This window comes from Mytilus trossulus, chromosome 1, assembly GCF_036588685.1.
Source record: "Mytilus trossulus isolate FHL-02 chromosome 1, PNRI_Mtr1.1.1.hap1, whole genome shotgun sequence".
Taxonomy (NCBI): Eukaryota; Metazoa; Mollusca; class Bivalvia; order Mytilida; family Mytilidae; genus Mytilus; species Mytilus trossulus.
In genome coordinates, this window is record NC_086373.1 from 29,677,367 (window position 1) to 29,696,539 (window position 19,173).

General features: G+C 31.3%; 2 protein-coding genes across 3 annotated transcripts in view; one reads left to right on the plus strand and one right to left on the minus strand.

The window, feature by feature from the left end:
- The window catches only part of LOC134721080 (solute carrier family 41 member 1-like), a 32,261-nt gene extending 27,632 nt beyond the window's left edge, over window positions 1-4,629 (plus strand). The window contains exon 11 of the mRNA XM_063583801.1: window positions 1,782-4,629. Within this exon, the coding sequence (XP_063439871.1) occupies window positions 1,782-1,967 (186 nt within the window). The 3' untranslated portion in view covers window positions 1,968-4,629. The remainder of the gene's footprint in view (window positions 1-1,781) is intronic.
- A 2,046-nt stretch (window positions 4,630-6,675) lies between these two features.
- LOC134721096 (uncharacterized) lies at window positions 6,676-18,803 on the minus strand. 2 transcript variants are annotated; one of them, XM_063583828.1, is made up of 4 exons: window positions 18,636-18,803; window positions 13,917-14,042; window positions 12,027-12,884; window positions 6,679-7,896 (listed from the first exon to the last, which is right to left on the minus strand). In XM_063583828.1, exons 1-4 carry the CDS (start codon window positions 18,679-18,681, stop codon window positions 6,965-6,967), a joined length of 1,962 nt encoding a protein of 653 aa, XP_063439898.1. In that variant the 5' UTR covers window positions 18,682-18,803; the 3' UTR covers window positions 6,679-6,964. The 2 variants fall into 2 exon arrangements, with proteins under 2 accessions (XP_063439907.1, XP_063439898.1); XM_063583837.1 differs by lacking the exon at window positions 13,917-14,042 and having other exon boundaries at window positions 6,676-7,896.
- Between the last annotated feature and the right edge of the window lie 370 nt (window positions 18,804-19,173).

Sequence of the window (19,173 nt, forward strand, 5' to 3'; positions counted from 1 at the left end):
CAGAAACATCGCCTTTCTGTCTAAATTATAAAGTTATAAATGTTAGCATGGTTAGTTCATGATATTTTGTTCGTGATTTGCACATTTGCAAAAGTGATATTGTAACAAAAGTTTGGTTTAAGGTGGTACCCAACACTTGCACTAAAATTAATTTGTCTCGTTTAATTTTCATAAAATTTTGTCAAAGAACTTACTTTGACCCTTTTACAAAAATATTAAAAAATCAAAAATTTTGAACCAACTGTTTTGTCAGAAAAATTACACTGGTTATATAGCAGTTTGACAAACACCAGTTTTGATCATTGAGAAGCTTAATATTCCATTTACAACACAACGTAATTGAAACGTTTAGCTGACTTTACAGAGTTATCTCCCTGTAGTGTTAGGTACCACCTTAAATGATATAAACTAAATCCACGATCAGACCTCCATTGAATTTGTCAAGACAGGGAGATGGTTCTATCTTTTTAGGTCAAGCTAACAGATAAAAGATTGGACAAAAATTATGTCTGTGTAAAATATGTTTTTCTTGCAGGAACCCAATACTTAACTTTGTATATATAATAAACATGAACTCTTATTTTCCAAAAAGGGTATGAAGTCTGTAAACAGGTACAAATTTAAAAAAAATTAAAATTTATTATTATTTTTCACTTAGGTTATCTGGAATAAAATAATTGGGAATAAGTGCTATTTTAATATGTTTTTTTAGGAAAACTTACTCCCTTTGATATGCTAACAGCTTGGCTATCTGATTGTATTGTAACGTTGTCACCATTAGACAACAAAATATTACATTGCATTTATGAAAGATGGGGAAGAAAAGAGAAAAGTAATGATTTAGATTACATTGTACATGTATTTTAATAATCATATTCATTTTCTACTTGAATGCAGACTTCATCCTCTATTATACAATAAAAATTCCTATAATAATGATAAATTAAGAAAACATTCAAGCATATAAAAATATAGGTTAACTAATAGAAAAAAATATGTTAAAATTTAAATGAAATGATTAATTTGTGTCTTTAATGAATAAAAGAAGTATTTTCATATTTATGTGTTTGAATGTTTCTGAAATTTATCACAGGAATTATAATCTTTGGGATTAACTATAACATTAAAGTATACTAGGGTTTTGTAGTGCAGTAATCTGCTGTGCAGAAACATTAAAAGAGTTTGAAATTTTAGGAAGATAATTGAAATGTCTTTCTTTGAAGATGTAAGGGGGATAATTCTTGTATCTTTGTTATTGTAGATGTTAGAAAGATAATTGTTATACCTTTCTTATTGTTAATGTAAGGGATATAAGTCTAATATTTTTTTTTTTTGTAAATGTAAGGGAGATAATTGAAATACCTTTGTTATTGTACATGTAAAAGAAATAAGTCTAATACCTTTCTTGGTGTAGATGTAAGGGAGATAGTTGAAATTCTTTTCTTATTCTACATGCAAGGGAGATAAGTCTTAATATATATTTTATTGTGGTTGTAAGGGAGATAATTGAAGTACAGGAGGTCAATCAAAAGACTTTTCTGGAGACGTGTTCATTGAGAAGTCAAAGTTTTATAAAAGATCACAACCAATCAAAATAGCTGATTTTGTTTGTCCATAATCAAATTCCTTATACCATGTTAAGTTAAATGCTTGTTTTATTTGTACATAAATGCAATATCTCTTATATTGTTTACTTTCTCAAAATGTTTTGTTTATTTATAAAGTCTAACTTTTTTTTTACTTTCCCTGAAAAGTAATACAACATGATTGTTTCCTTACAGGTGATTATTCTGTTGTTTTTGGCAAACTGGATGGTCCATCTGATATGGCGACTGGGTGATGATCCAGACAACGTAGCTATACCATACCTTACAGCTATCGGGGATTTATTAGGAACTTCATTCCTAGCTGTGGCTTTCCATTTATTGTATTTGATTGGAGACAAAGACGCAGATGTTGGCGAATAAATCATATTAATTATTAATCATTAAGTATTGATTGTGTGTCCACACTTTGCTTATGATAATCTGACAGTACTCTTTTTCTTCAATGTTTTATGGATACTCAAATTTGTTGTAATGTAGGCACACATTTCATTGGTTTACGTGACAATTATCAAAACAGTATATATAACAAAGTGTCATCAGATTTTTATAAGATGAGTGTGGACACTCAGATGGACTAAATATCAATAGAATGGCAACATGAACATTTTAAAATAAATATATATGATTGGTCAAATGTGATATTTAAAGGTCATATGCAATGTACAATTACAAAAAGTCAATTTTAATAGTATTTATTATTAGATAAACATCACAAGAAATATAATACCTCAGATATTATATAACAGCCACAACTATTGGGTGACTCAGTCACCAGCTAGTCTTCCTTTAAAATGAGGTCATGAAAATTTGACCCTGTGGTACAATGAAGTGTTGTTATCTTTTGTTTTAAACCTGTTTTTGTTTATTATTTTGTAATATATGTAAATGTTGATTTGAAAGATGCTTTGTAAAAGCATTTATATTATGTTAAATAGTTTATAATTGACCCAAACATATTGAGATTTAACATTTAAGTCTTTGTTACACATTAATTCTCTCTATTTTGAAGATTTGATTTTAAGAAGAAATATAGTCCTTTATACTGCACTTGTTCTATTTGAGCAGTAAAAATGCGTTGACCCTATATTTCTATGTCATATACAGTCACTGACCTGATATCACTTTTCCTCATGAATATTTAAATAGAAATTGTCGAAATTATATTTGATTATTCATACGACCTCTTCAACCTGTTCTTGTTTCCAATGTAAACAACGATGCGTTTAACGACTCAAACTTGTTTCTTTTACATTTTTTTGGGGAAACATATTTCACTTATTATTATTTTTTGTTTGCAACTTATAAATCATTATGTTTTATGTTAATTGTTGATATTTTAGTCTGTAAACAAACGAATTCGTTCAACATTGATTCCGGTTTCAGTCAACAGGTAATGAATACAGATGTACATTTCATCGTGTTGTATATTTCTCCGCCTGTGTGATATGAGGCCTTTTTAAAGGGATATTTTTCCAATATTTATATCAAATAAATAACATTAACACACTGAACAACAAAAGAAAATGTTTTTTTTAGATTGCAGTATAAAGACAATAATAGTGCATTGACTATTATTGTCTATTTATATCAAAAGTTCTTTAGAATAGAAACTAACATAATATGTTTCCATGTTTAATACCATTTAACAAACTCCAGAATTTTTTTTCAGTATATTTATTATTTTGAACATTGCACTATTATTGCATTATTCAAGGAACATAAGTTCTGTATTTGAAACAGTCAATTCACTACTTTGATGCAGAAAACTCTTTGAACTGATCATTTATTCTGCAACTGAACTTCTAGTGATTTTTTTTTTTTTTTTGATTTTTTATGTAGATGAAATATGTTAAATCAATTAACTGATATTGAATCCAAATTGCCTTTCATTTCCTATATAAATTTTCTGAATGATTTTGTAACGAAATTTAAAGGGATCTGTTTTATATTCACTTCATTCTGAAAAGCTAAAATGTAGCAATGTTTAAAAAAAATTTAAGACTGTACATTGATTGTACCACCATTTGTAAGTATTGTTATCAAAACATAAATATTTTCCTGAAAATTTCAAACTACAGATGGCAAATTTATTTGTACTGTGCTAATATTAACCTGTGAATAACTGTGCAGATTTTGACAAACTTACTTTAGTTTTGTGAAGATAAATGAATGGTTTGTTGCAAACTGATAGATAAAATTTAGTCAGTTTTGTCTATTATATTTATGTAGTTTCCAATGTCCATATCTTTGTAACAGATAGAAATACTAACTCGAAATTTTGAAACTACTGCATCCATAATCAAGATGAACAAAAGTTTTTGGCACATTGACCTTAAACCCCAAGATCTCACATTTTCACAGGTTTGGTCTGTTTGACATGGTTTTGTTTTTGCTTTTATTTTGTAAATTTTATACTATTTTAATAAATATAGCATTCAATATTCCAAATAGACATTTACATAAAAATCTTTAATGATTAACAGTTAAAAAAATATATGACCCAGATTTAGTGGATCAATAACATAGAAATGAAATAGTTTGAATGCAATGTATTATTGTTGTGATGATGACTACACAAGATTGAAGTTCAAAAGTCATGCATATTAATTGGCTGTTTCAGAATCTAAAGCATCATGGGTAATTGTACCCCAAAGTGAAAATAACATTACGTCATTGGTTGAATTTCCATTGTTTATTGCGTTTTAAACCAATCAAAACGCTTTGGTGTACGCTTTTGAAAATATTACCCAGGATGCGTTAGATTCTGAAACAGCATATTGGGACTGTGTTTAAATGATATTAGGGTTAATATTATAACTTAAACTTTTGTACATATATTTTAATATAGGGATATTTGTTTGCTCCACACATTGTTTAAAACATAATCTGTGTCAGAGAAATGTTTAAATCAAAGAAGTCAGTGTTCTTTATTTTGTGATACTCATTGATAATTGACACCTGTTTCCATGACAACTAGTTGTTTGTTATGATAAAGTATTTATTTATTAAAAAATTTACCTGATGACAGTTTTGTTTCATATTTACTATTGTGTCACAGTAAATGTTTATTTAACCATGCTAGCACATAACCAGAGCATAAGCACGATATTTTTGTACCTCACCTACAGTAATAGAGGGGCATTATGTTTTCTGGTCTATGCATCTCTTCGTCCTTTCGTCTGTCCGTCCTTTCTGCTGTCCATTCATCCGTCCGTCTGTCTGTCCTGCTTCAGGTTTAAGTTTTTGGTCAAGGTATTTTTGATGAAGTAATATGAAATTTAGTACACATTTTCCCTATGATATGATCTTTCTAATTTTAATGCCAAATTAGTTTTTTACCCCCAATTTTACGGTCCTCTGAACACAGAAAATGATAGTGCGAGTGGGGCTTCAGTGTACTATGGAAAAGTTCTTGTTTCTGTCCATCAAACCCATATTAACATGAGTTGGGTTGCCATTTTGAATTGCTTGAATTCACAAAAAAGTTTGATTAGTTCAACATGATCCAAAGTACAACATAACCTGCCTTACCTAATTTATGCCAGTTTAATAAGATTGCATCTGAATCTGATTTGTACAGCAAAGAAACAAACAAACAAATACCACATTTTTCAAGGTTAGGCCTGTTGTAATTAGGATTTTCTTGTTGTGATGAAGACCCATTGGTGGCCTTTGGTTGTTGTCTCTTTGACATATTTCCAATTTCCATTCTCAATTTTTAGTAATGTAATAACCATCTGGTTGAACTTTTTGGTTTGTTTGACACCATCTTTTCCATGATTTATGAGCAAAAATCTCTAATGAAGTTTCAAGGAGTTTTATTTTATCCAGATTTTTATATTTTTACAAGCTCTTTAATAATATGTTCAATTTACTTTTTAATGCATTACAACAGGAATAGCAGTACTGTAGCTGAAGAGTTCTCTTTATCAATATTGATTTGACATCACCATTTAAAGGCACCAATTCTTCAAGTACACTTCTGTCACATTACTATAAGACGTGTCACAGTACTTTTCTATCCCAATTTCCCGATTTGTTTTTGATGTTATATTTGTTATTCTCGTCAGATTTTGTCTAATGCTAAGTTCGTTTCTGTGTTTGTTACATTTTTGTCGAGCCTTCGACTTTAGTCGAAAAAGCGAGACTAAGCGATCCTACTTTCCGTCGTCGTCGGCGTCGTCGTCGGCGTCGTCGTCGGCGGCGTCCACAAATATTCACTCTGTGGTTAAAGTTTTTGAAATTTTAATAACTTTCTTAAACTGTACTGGATTTCTACCAATCTTGGACAGAAGCTTGTTTATGATTATAAGATAGTATCCAGAAGTAAATTTTGTGAAAATAAAATTCCATTTTTTCCATATTTTCTTATAAATGGACTTAGTTTTTTTCTGCGGAGAAACATTATATTCAGTCTGTGGTTTAAGTTTTTAAAATTTTAATAACTTTCTTAAACTATCCTGGGTTTGTACCAAACTTAGACAGAAGCTTATTTATGATCATAAGATAGTATCCAGAAGTAAATTTTGTAAAAAAATAAATCAATTTTTTCCGTATATTATTTTTAAATGGACTTAGTTTTTCTGCGGGGAAACATTACATTCACTCTGTGGTTAATTTTTTTTAAATTTTAATAACTTTCTTTAACTATCCTGGGTTTGTACCAAACTTGGACAGAAGCTTATTTATGATCATAAGATAGTATCCAGAAGTAAATTTTGTAAAAAAAATCATTTTTTCCGTATTTTACTTTTAAATGGACTTAGTTTTTCTTCCAGTTAACATTACAATGTACATACAGTCTGCAGTTAAAGTTTTCAAAACATTTATTAGATTCATTAACTATCCTAGATTTTTACCAAACATGGACAGAAGCTTCTTACTAGTTTCAAGAGGAATATTTTTATTGATTTTTTTCCTCAAATTTTGTTGAGCCTGCGATTTACAGCAAAAGTAGGCGAGACACTGGGTTCCGCGGAACCCTTACAAATTTTAATGTTGTTTCGCTGTTCTCCTCTTATATTTAATGAGTTTCCCTCAGTTTTAGTTTGTTACCCTTTTTTTTTTTGTCCATTGATTTACGAGTTTTGAACAGCGGTATACTACTGTTGCCTTTATTATTCCTTAAATGATACGCTTTCCATTCATCTAATCGTATAATGCAACTGATTCACAAAAATAAACATTTGTAAAATTAATGAAGTGTATCACAAAATTGGGATTTGGAAAAAAAAATGAGAGTTACTTTTGATTTTAAGATGTAGATTTCTGTACTTGCAACTAATATGTCTGATAAACGAGGAGAGCAATTGATTTCCAAGTAGTAATGATTTATTTTAAGAAAACATGTCATAATACTATTCAATCTTTCCTACTGTATCTTCGTTTTCTTCATAAAAATCCTCTATGACATCTAAACACTGTAAATATCTCACTAGTCCTTTGGGAAAAGTATTCTCTATATATTCAATGTATTTCCACAAGAATTGTCCATAGTGTTGACGCAAAGTGTTTCTACAAGCTTGCATTAGTTTTGGTGGAAGAACTTTCTCATAAATAATTTCAATAAGTTTTTTATCTTTACAATTGGTTGATAATTCCTTTAATGTCTCACAGGAAACGGTGCATGTAGTCCGCAGTACCATCCTAAGTAGTTGTCTATATCCATTACATTCATTTCTTGACTTTAAAAGTGATAAATTTCCCTCTAAATCTAATTCTCCATTCTCTTTAATGAGTATTACTATAAATTTCAATAGAATCAATAAAGGCAATTGATTCTCGGTGAAAAGATTTGGATTGTTACTCACTGCACCATGTCTGAGTAAGAACTCGAACACATCAAATCTCTTGTAACGAATAGCCATCATTAAAGGAAATGTACATTTCAAGCTGTAGTAATCAACATCACAATCTTTTTCAACCAAAGAGACAACATGAACTAATGTATTTAAAGGATGTGAAATAACACCAAAAAACAAACAACAATCTTGAGAATGTTCATTTCGAAAACATTTACCATTTTTGGCCAATAAAAGGTGACATATGTTATCCAGACCCAAAATTTGAGCCCAGCACATTAAACTGAATCCATTATAGAATGTATTACTGTTGAAACCATAGTCTAACAGTGTCTTAACTTTCTGTGCATCATGAAGAAACAATGAATCCACTAAAAAGCCATTTCCTTTCCTTCCAGCAACATTTATCTCTTCAGAACTGATTCTTCCGAAAAATGTGTTCTTATTTTGAAGAGTTTGTAGAATAAGTGTTAACATTTCAAGAGAACCTGGAAAAAAAAAGAACTTGTGATCAATGTTTATTACCTGATACAATTCACTATTGATCTCAATCAGATCTTTTTATATCTTATGACCTTTTTTAATTTTTTAATTGTTAATTTATTTACTAGTTTATTAAATCAAATTCCTGAATTTTCTAATCTACATCAAAATAACGAGAGTCAGATTAATGTTAACATTGTTGAACGGAAGTAAAAGTACTTCTCATGTATTAATGAATTTAATTTACCTGTTGGTATTTTAAAAGTTGGAGATCGAGGGACCATACTTCTCTAATTTACCTGTTGATATTACGTTGGAGATCGATATCTAATGTATTTAACAACATACAAAACTCCCGTCAAAGAGGCTTTACAGAAGGAGTATCATCACTATGTGCAGCATTCCTCACATCAGAAGCAATCGGAAGAAAGTAAGAAGTTAAAGATACTGCTGAACTTAATAACTTTTGATGCAGAAAAGGCATTTGAAAAACTAAACCATGAAATACTATTCAACAAACTACCATTATGGAATAAAAGGAAAACTCTGGGTATTACTGAAAAACTTGTATAAAGGAATGAGCATTAAGGTTAAATGGGAAGGGCAATGCACAGAAGATGTAATGGTGCTGCAAGGAATTCAATAAGGTGCAAAACTATCTACAACGCTATATAAATGCTACAACAACGTCATACTTGAAAGCATATTAAAAAGTGGACTTGGAGCATGTTTTGATGATATAAAAGTCCCTGCACCAACATGTGGCGATGACATTGCTGTCCTGGCAAATAGTACTGCATATGTACAAGAAATATTAGATATAGTACAACACCATACAAGCAGAGATCTAGTCAAAACCAATCCAACTAAATCTGAAGCGGTTCTATATAATGCAAAAGGCTCAAACATTGCAATTTGAAGAAAATGACATCAATATAACCAATGAAACAAAACATCTAGGTATCAAAAGAAACGAGCAAAACTGTGAAAATATCTCAGAAAGAATAAGAACCGGAAGGGCAACAATATACAGCCTTCTTGGAACTGGGTTACATGTCAGAAGGGGATTCTCACCCATGGTCGCATACAAGCTATTGAGAACATATGCAGTACCAAGAAGCATATACCGACTTGAGGTGATGAACTTACTTGCAAAAGAAAAGAATAAGCTAGAACTGGCAGAGATAAAAATCCCCCAACAAATTCAAGGGCTTCCAAATAATACAGCAAATATGTCTGTCTATACCCTGGTAGGAGCAGAACCTATTGCCATCACATAAGACAAAAATGTACTCAACTTCTTCATGAATATTGTTCGAAATTCAGGAACCATAGAATGCGAAATTCTGCGCCGACTAATAGTATTTTCAAACCAAAGAGGAAAAGACTTTATCAACAGAGTAGAAAAAAAATCTATCAAAATACAATGTGAAATCTAGTAGCTACTACATAGAAAATCCACTGAATAAAATCGAATGGAAGACTAGTAGGAATAAAGATCAAGGAATACTGAAAAAATGGGAAAAAAAACATCACTTAAATACATAGAGATACAGAACAATCCATTACATGAAGCTCACAATATATGGAAAACGGTAAAAAACAATAGTAAAGATGTAAAGGCAGGAGAAATAAAAGCAAGCCTATGTACTCAAACGTACATATTCCAAGCCAAAAGAGCTAAGTTCGATCCGAAAGTTAATCCGATGTGTACAATCTGTGAACAGGAAAATGAAGATCTAGAATATTTTATTCTACACTGCAAAGAATTAGAGAAAATAAGATCTAAATAATGCTCAAAAATCGAACAGACAATGGATGAAATTGATACCTCAACATACAAGAAGATCATACAACAAGGGAATTTACTGCAGCTCATAATGGACTGTACTAGCAAGGATATAAAATGTTACCCAACTGTGTATGAAAACATTGAAACTCTGGCTAGAAATATGTGTTATGAGATGCACTTGCTGCGCACAAAAGGATAAAAAAACTTTATCAAAAGTACAGTATAAATAAACTTTTTAAAATAAAATAGTTCCTTACTAATAGTATATCATCTTACTATTTTATAACTTATGAGTATTTAAAATAAATCTTCTCTTTTAAAATTGTAAGATATCAGTTATAATTTAAAGAGGAATGACAAGATCTCCATACAGTAAATTATACTGTGAAGAAGATTTATTTATATATAGCCATTTTACATAAGTCTTATAAAATAAAATTTTCGTTATTAATCCCGATGTATTTATAGCACTCGTAACTAATAATTATAAGTAATTTTAATTTGAGACCATTTCAATTCTTATTTGTAAATATATGCAGTTGTTTTTTTAACATTTTTCTTACACCCCAGCACATACCAATTATTATATATCTTTTAAAACTTTATGATGACACTCCTATGAATCAATTATGATATCTATTATTTACTATTTAGTGATTATTATAACCAAATTCAGTCATCTGTATATAATTATTTGTTTGCCTATGTTTTAAGGTGTACATAGTTGCTAAAACTATACCCTTTGGGTAGTGCTCCACAATTAATGGAGGAATATACAAGAAACTGAACTGAACATACTTCTGTAATTTACCTATTGGTATTTTAAAAGTTGGAGATCGACCATACTTCTGTTATTTACCTGTCGGTATTAGGTTGGAGCTCGATATCCCGTACTTCTGTAGTTTACTTGTTGATATTGCATTGGAGATCAATATCCCATACTCCTGTAATTAACCTATTGATATTACGTTGGAGATTGATATCCCATTCTTCTGGAATTAACCTGTTGTTATTAAGTTTGAGATCGACCATACTTCTGTAATGTACCTGTTGCTATTATGATTGAGATCGACCATACTTGTGCAATTTACCTGTTGATACTTAGTTCGAGATAGACCATAATTCTGTTATTTACCTGTTGATATTAAGTTCGAGATCGACCATACATCTGTAATTTACCTGTTGATTTTAAGTTGGAGATTGACAATACTTCTGCTGTAATTTACCTGTTAACATTAAGTTGGAGATCGACCATACTTCTGTGATGTACCTGTTGATATTAAGTTGGAGATTGATAGCCCATATTTGAGTAATTTACCGGTTGGTGTTCAGTTGATATTAAATTGAAGATAGACTATACTTCTGTGATTTACCTGTTGATATTAAGTTGGACATCGACCATACTTCTGTGATGTACCTGTTGATATTAAATTGGAGATCGATAGCCCATACTTGAGTAATTTACAGGTTGATGTTAAGTTGGAGATCAATAGTCCATACTTCTGTAATTTACCTGTTGATATTAAATTAGAGATCGATAGCCCATACTTCTGTAATTTACCTGTTGATATGAAGTTAGAAATCGATAGACCATACTTCTGTAAAAACCTGTTGATTTTAAATTGAAGATAGACCATACTTCTGTGATTTACCTGTTGATATTAAATTGGAGATCGATAGCCCATACTTGAGTAATTTACAGGTTGATGTTAAGTTGGAGATCGATAGTCCATACTTTTTTAATTTACCTGTTGATATTAATTTGGAGATCAACCATACTTCTGTAATTTACCTGTTGATATTAAGTTGGAGATCGATAGACCATACTTCTGTAATTTACCTGTTGATTTTAAATTGGAGATAGACCATATTTCTGTGATTTACCTGTTGATATTAAGTGGGAGATCGATAGCCCATATTTGAGTAATTTACCGGTTGATGTTAAGTTGGAGATCGATAGACCATACTTCTGTAATCTACCTGTTGATATTAATTTGGAGATCAACCATACTTCTGTAATTTACCTGTTGATATTAAGTGGGAGATAGACCATACTTCTGATATTTACCTGTTGATATTAAGTTGGAGATCGATAGACCATACTTCTGTAATTTACCTGTTGATATTAAGTGGGAGATTAACCATATTTCTGTGATTTACCTGATAAATGTTAAGTTGGAGATCGGTGGACCATACTTCTGTAATTTACCAGTTGATATTATGTTTGAGATGAAAAAATTCAAAGGAGAAAAATAAATATTATGTTGACGAAAGGATATACTTCAATTATTTACCTTTTAGAGATTAAGTTGTTTTAATAAATGACAAACTGTAATAATATACCTTTTGCGATTAAGTTAAAGATAGGACATACTTCTAACTCCTTTTTACTCTTTAACTCAAGAAATGCACGCATCCATTCCATATCATTATTGATAACACATAGATCAGCCGCTGTCAGTATATTTTGTCTTTGTGTATCAACTGTTGTGTCATATTTGTTAAGAATTCTCATACTTTCAATTTTTCGTTGTTCAACTGCATACTCCAATGCTGTGTTTTTCTCTGTCGAATAAATGCGTTCAAGATATCTTGTGTGAAAAGACGGATTTCGCTCAAATCTTGATAATAACATATCTAAGATGTCATGTCTGTCCATTTTAACACACGACACCAGTAATGTACATTGTTTATCATGTTCAGTATTTGTTGTTTTCTCATAGTGCCAATATTCAATCATCTTCTCGTTATACTGTAGGAGATCAAAAAGACATTTAGTTTGGTTATGTACAAGTGTCAAATAACATGGGGTAAAATAATGAATATCTGTTATCAAAATTAACTCCATAGAGCCCCCAGAACATGTCAGTGGCTTAAAATATGACAACATTTCATACATTTTTTCTGTTTTGCCAATAATAACAAGTATATGTATGAGATAAAGGCCACCATAAGATCGTTCTTCTAATGGGCCTTTTATTTTGACATATTGTTCAAAAATCTTTTCTGTTAATGATGGGATTTTCAAAATGTCGGTTTCACCACACAAATCCATTATAACATGAGGACACATGCCACGCATAATACACTTTCCTAGAACCCTAATAGCTGACGTGGAACCCATCGACTCCGGAAGTAATCCTTGCTCCAAGTAAAACGCACAGGAACACATTTCACCAGATGATAAGTCTTTATACACATCTGAAATACAAAATATAATGAAAGTAAAAGAATATTATGTTTTAATTTTACCGTCTTATTCGTACGTTTGAATAATAGCACTAAGGGAAAGTGTTATTATGTCAGGGCTCGAATATCTGTTTCTTCTACCGCATATATATTATATGAAAGGAAGAAGGAGGATCTAAAGAACGCTTCAATGTGAAACACCCAACATTTGGAGGTCAGTAAAGATCTTCAAAAGGATTGATATTGCCAGACATAAGGTGATCATTATTATTTGCTATAAGTTCAATAAAAACAGAAAAAAACACTATGGCGAAATTAAATCAAACAATTAAAGGACAAACATCAATAACAACTAAAACTGCTATTGCATTTCCTTTGGTTTTGAGCATTTTGAATTTTGATTTGTTGTTGTTGTTTCTAATTGTAACCATTTCCAAAACTTTAATACAATGCCACTTTTGTACAAGAGAGGGAACATACCATCAAAACCATCACTGGGTTTGACCTACCATTCTTATGAAGTAAATTGTATTTAAAGGTTTTCGGCAGCATTTTCCATGGTAACTGCCGCCATTTTGGAAATTCCAAAGCCAGATGCTAAATCGAATTATGCCAGTCAACGGAGTGGAACTCGTGTGTTCCGAGAGAGTCAGTAGTTCCTTCTCCACTATATAGTAGCACCAGTCGTGTTGTTTAAAAATACAGCGATAAGACTGTCACACTCGGTATATTAAAAATCGGGCAACCAAAGCATGGTGGCGTTCGTAAAACTTTTAAAGGTCAGCTTCAATATTGTTATTTTGAATGGCCTTTTAAGCAATGGCTTCCTTGCAATCAATAACTCTATCATGATAGAATTTAACGCCTGTCCTCGAACAATATGTTACAAATACAAAGATCGTTGGTACAACATGTACTCTTTTGTTGATGTATTTCTTTTTTATTTATATGAATGTGTTAATTATTTGGTTTGAGTCCAGTTATCCCTGGTATAACAAGATATATTTGGTATTGTTATGTATAAACCAACAGAATTTAACTTACTAAATCTCATAGGGGTGTTTACTACCGAAGAGTTTTCTTTGAGAAATAGAAAAATATTCTCTTCTGAACTGTCACAAAGAAATTTAAACCATTCATACTGGCCACTCTGTGGATTAACTGAAGGTCCTGCAAAAAAAGGTAGTTTTCACATCCGATTCGACATTTGAGCAGATACATATTGTTTATTTCTAAAACAAAATACATTTTAATTTGTCTAGTATAAAACCGTTCATATGTCAACTTAAAGAATATTTTGTGGACGCCATCAATATTTGGTTAACCGATATATGGTGTATATGTGTAACAAATTGCTTTATTCTACCACTTCATTTTAACTCTGATGAATATATGTGGTAGTTGTTTCATATACAAAAGAAGATGTGGTATGCATGCCAATGTGACAACTATCCACAAAGGACTAAAATGACACAGCCATTAACAACTATAGGTCACCGTACGGCCTTCAACAATGAGCAAAGCCCATACCGGCATAGTCACGGCTATAAAAGGTCCTGATAAGACAATGTAGAACAATTCAAACGAAAAATCAAAGAGCTGAAAGCTCTGAGAAAAAAATGACGCCTCTGTCTCTAATATTGGGATAGTTTTAATGCAAGTCTTGATTTTCACATACCTTAATTAGTTTAACAATGCAACATGTCTCGTAAGCATATAATTGATATTTGTATGTGTGTGTGTGTGAAGTGAAGGTGACAACTGGCTGGTTTTTTTTTAAAGACAAATGAATAGGTCAAGACTACCTGAATTGTACAAATAAATACCGTAGAAAGGCTTGTATATTTCTCACTGGTACATAGTCTGAATCTGGGTCCGTTCACGCCCATTCACGTGTTCGCCCCCTTTCACTTTCACACCCTACATGTTCGCAACCAATCTTAATTGATTTTGTGTTGAACAACTCTGTAAGTAAGTGTTTTCTTATAAGTATAATTGTTGTCATTGTCTCAAAATAAGGTGAAACAACATATTTTTTTGGTGTTGAATAAATCTTAATCATGTTTTGGATAGCGTTTTGTTAAAAATAATAATAATCCTTTCTAAATAAAGTGGTATTTTGTCAACGTTTTATTTTGTGTTGAATAACTCTTAATCATGTTTTGGTTAGTGTATTGCTATAACTTTGTTTCATTGACTTGTTTCAAAATGAAATGAGATTCTGACTAATTTTTTTTCTGTGTGTTGACTAAATTTTATCATGTTTCGGTTATAATAGTGGATTGCTATATTTTGGTTCCTATATTATATTGTTTCGTTGTTTCAGATCAAAGGGACCAAGCTGTTAAAAACAATTATCTTTTGTGTTTTTCCTTTAAAATCTTCAATGTTTTACTCATACCAAGCTATAAATATATTCAGTATTTACACCAAAGCAATTTAAAACAACAATCATGATTTTCCAGTTGTTCAACTTGAATTCGAGATTAAATTGGGCGCGAAGAGTAGAGTGCGAATGGACCTTGGGTGCAAAGGTGTGAACGTGTAGGGTGCGAAAGTGTATTGGGCGCGAACAGACCTAATACCACATAGTCTGAACCCCCTTCTCCCACAAAATAATAAGTAAATAATCTTTTTGTTACTGTTATCAAAGGTCTAATGAAACTCAGGTAATTTCTAACATTTGTCAAAGAATTCTAGTCAAACCGGCACCTGGTTAAATTGGCACCTGGGGTAGCACTCCACAGTTAGAAATTAAAATTAAAAATGAGCAACAAAATGTTTTGTCATCTCCTATTCCTGGATTTCTAATACATTAACCTTACTGTTTGTGTTGTACATGTGCATATGTATGTAATCAGTATCTTCCATAGAATTGATTTTTCAAAGTTAAAAGGGTGAAAAATAATTCCTTTTATGTGTATCCATGGCAACATTCTGCATTTATTTACAATAAAATATTGAAAAAAAGGGGGTAAACATGTCACATATCCCCCCAAAATTTGGATCAAACTAGAATTTCAATGCCTTTGAGTGATACCTTTTTAGAAACTGTTTGCATAGATCTTCCTAATGATCAAATAAAAAGTGGGTGTCTTTCGCCTCATTTTTTCGTAAAATCTAAGCACAAAGTTCGTGCCACAAAAAGTTGGAAATAAACATTACAATAATTGCCGGACCAATGTAGGGTATGGGCATGCACATACGGACTGTCATACAGAAAACAGCCTATATTACATGCATTACATAATCTTGATGTTCATATAAACACAATACGAAGGCTATTTTAGTACTCAGCTATCCAAAAATGAATTTTATTTCACACTAGCTCTCATATTTTAAAAATCCACAGGGGCCAAAATGCGAAACTACACACCTAACTGTGGAGTGCTACCTGGACAAATCAGCACCTGGTTAAATCGACCCCTGATATAGTCAATTCGTCACCCATGTTAAATATATATTTTTAACAGTATTTAAGCAAAAAGAGTTAAATACTAACTTTCACATTTTTGGGTGTTCATGAACATTTTGTATATATTTATTTTTCTTAACTAAATGACTTTTTTGGTGTATTTTTAATGATATATATATTTATCATATATTTAGTACAAAATACAGCTATTTTGTATATCTAATAAAGGTTCTTTTTTCCAGTCTGTATCACCTACCCTGTATCGCATACCCCGTATCGCATGGCTAAACCCGTATCGCATACCCCGTATCGCATACCTTTTTTTTTTTTTTTTTTTTTTAAACTAAAGTCAGTTTTTTTTTGCTTCAGATTTTTTTTCTTAAAATAGGTCAATTTTTTGAATGACGTCATATTTGGTATGTAACGTCACGAACATCAAGTTTTCATATTGTATGTGACGTCACGAACATCAAGTTTTTACAACAAATTGTTTGGCACACTAAATGCAACTATAAAAAATACAAAACACTCAAATATATACAAAAATAAACAAAATATTTTCAAAACAACAGATTGTAAGGTAACCTAGGTGCTTCGTATAAATAATTGAGCAGTTATTTCAAAGCTTTGAAACAAGAAAAAAGCAGAACTGAAGGTAACCCATTGCTATGGATCAGAAAACAGTTCATATAATATAAAACTCTTCTGTTGAAATATATGATAAAGCGTATAATACATGGCAAAATCCGTATCATATGTCGTATCATCCCGAGACATCAATATCAGCCCAAGGGCCGTTAGGAAGGCGTCCCAGAAAAAAAATAAAATATCCTTGCCCGTCATAATTATTTGGACTAATACATGAGATATTGGATATTTTTATGCATTATTTTTACCAGTTGAGAATTTTACAGGATTGCTGGTTTAATGCTGTTTAAACTTTACTGAAAAAAAACCACCTTAAATTTGCTAATTATTTGGCATGAAAGTTTGATTTATTGAAAGGGACTCCATTTTATTTTAATTATTGTCTAATTGTTAAAACAACAGCTTGGGTAAGGGCTCCGTTGTTTACCTTTATACACAACAACATATTCACTTTGGTTTCGTTGTTTACCTAAATACACAACAACATATTCACTATATATATGATCTTGGTAACAGTTATTAATTAATTGAATAGAAAATATTATAACAAATATTATTGGATGCCGAATTGACGTCAAATAGGTGCCGATTTGACTAGACGCCAATTTAACCAGGTGCCGACTTGACTTGTACGTTTCAATTCCTCTGCGATCGTTTGCGGTATTTTCTTGAGAAAACCTATTTTCCATCAGCAAAGAGAAGAAGAAATTGCTTGAAAATGATTCTAGAACGCTTCATGATTGTTAAAATAAGTTTAATTCACTGAAAAAACAATTTTGAAACTTGCGCTGTTTAAACAGGAAGTTTCAAAAGCACGTGTTAATGAAGAAATTAACCGGTGAGAGTGGAAATCCGTACATGACAGATATCACTATAATACGACTTTGAAAGTAAAACAGTTCAATCCTTTTGTAAAAAAGTCTTTAATATACCTATCACATTAATGTTTGAATGGTCTTAAGCTTATTCAAACCATATAAGTCGGTATGAAACACCAAAACGGAATGAACAATAACCGATTACGTTTTGTAGTTTACAAATTCTAAACTGGTTTCCGTCAAACTACAACACTTTGTTCGAGTGTAGTGGAATACAAGCAGAAAACAGTTAGTTTGTAAAATAGTAATATGAAACCGAGTGTAAACTGGTTCCTGGCTGATTACTACACAATGATCATGCATAATGTTAACACAAGCAGATTCCAGTTTGTATGGAAAATAGTAAATACGAAACCAAGCGCGGTAGGCAGAGAATGTAATGAAGTTCAGGTCGCCAGTAATGGAACAATGACTGCGTCATTTTCCAAAAACTACATGTACATGTCATAGGCACTAATACCAAATATAACCTAAAATTAGCAATTGAAAGAGCAATATAGAAGAAAAAAACCTTTAAATACAGCAAGTATTAAAAAAACCCACCATGAAACATATATTTTCTGCACATTATCAAATGATGATAATACAACTCATACAGCCATGTAAAAACAAATAAAACACATATACTGTTGTTGCGTGTCAATATAATAAATACTATTAGAGAAATTCACATGTTTAATTTGAAGTAAACTTAATTAGCAAGTCAATCATCGATGCTAGCATGACTAGTATGTAATCGTATAAATTCGATTATCTCAACATGTTTTGGTTGACCTATTTTAAATATAAACAGAGACGACAATCATTTTTATTAATTATTACCTTTGTTTCCACTCTTATTCAAGATGCTGCTTCCCTTCTGCCCCATGTGTTTATATCATGTCCTTCTCCAAAATGAACGAAACTTTATTATTATAAACTACGACATGTTTTATTTTCAATAACAGTGTTGTGTAAAGTAGGTTATTAAACGGTTATATCACATATTCGCATGAGTGATTCCTGTAAATTTAGATCGTGGTTTAAAAAATCAAAGCACACTCGTACTGTTAACTCCTAATATTAATTGGATGGCTAGCAAATAATCAAATTGGATACATAGCTTGCCTTATTTCAGTGTAGACCACTAGAAGAAAGTTGCAGTTGTTTATTACGTCCATATCATTTAGGACGATAAGATGTTAAACCGTCTTTCAATTTGGTAAGTTGTGAGGGCATTGATGGTTGTCATCGAATTTTACCGAACACAAAGAGAAAAAATGCAAAGTCTGAACTCAATAAATGTTCACAGTTCGATAAGCCGTGACAGTATACAAGATTTCTAACGTGAAATAGACACCCTCTGGATAACATGTTTGTC

Coding starts and splice junctions, on each gene's coding strand:
- LOC134721096 (XM_063583828.1), bottom strand. CDS start 18,681: ATGGGGCAGAAGGGAAGCAGCATCTTGAATAAGAGTGGAAACAAAG. Junction 14,043..18,635: donor GAATAAGAGTGGAAACAAAG/GTAATAATTAAT, acceptor CTTTTTTTGCAG/GACCTTCAGTTAATCCACAG. Junction 12,885..13,916: donor AAACACCCCTATGAGATTTA/GTAAGTTAAATT, acceptor TTTGTATTTCAG/ATGTGTATAAAGACTTATCA.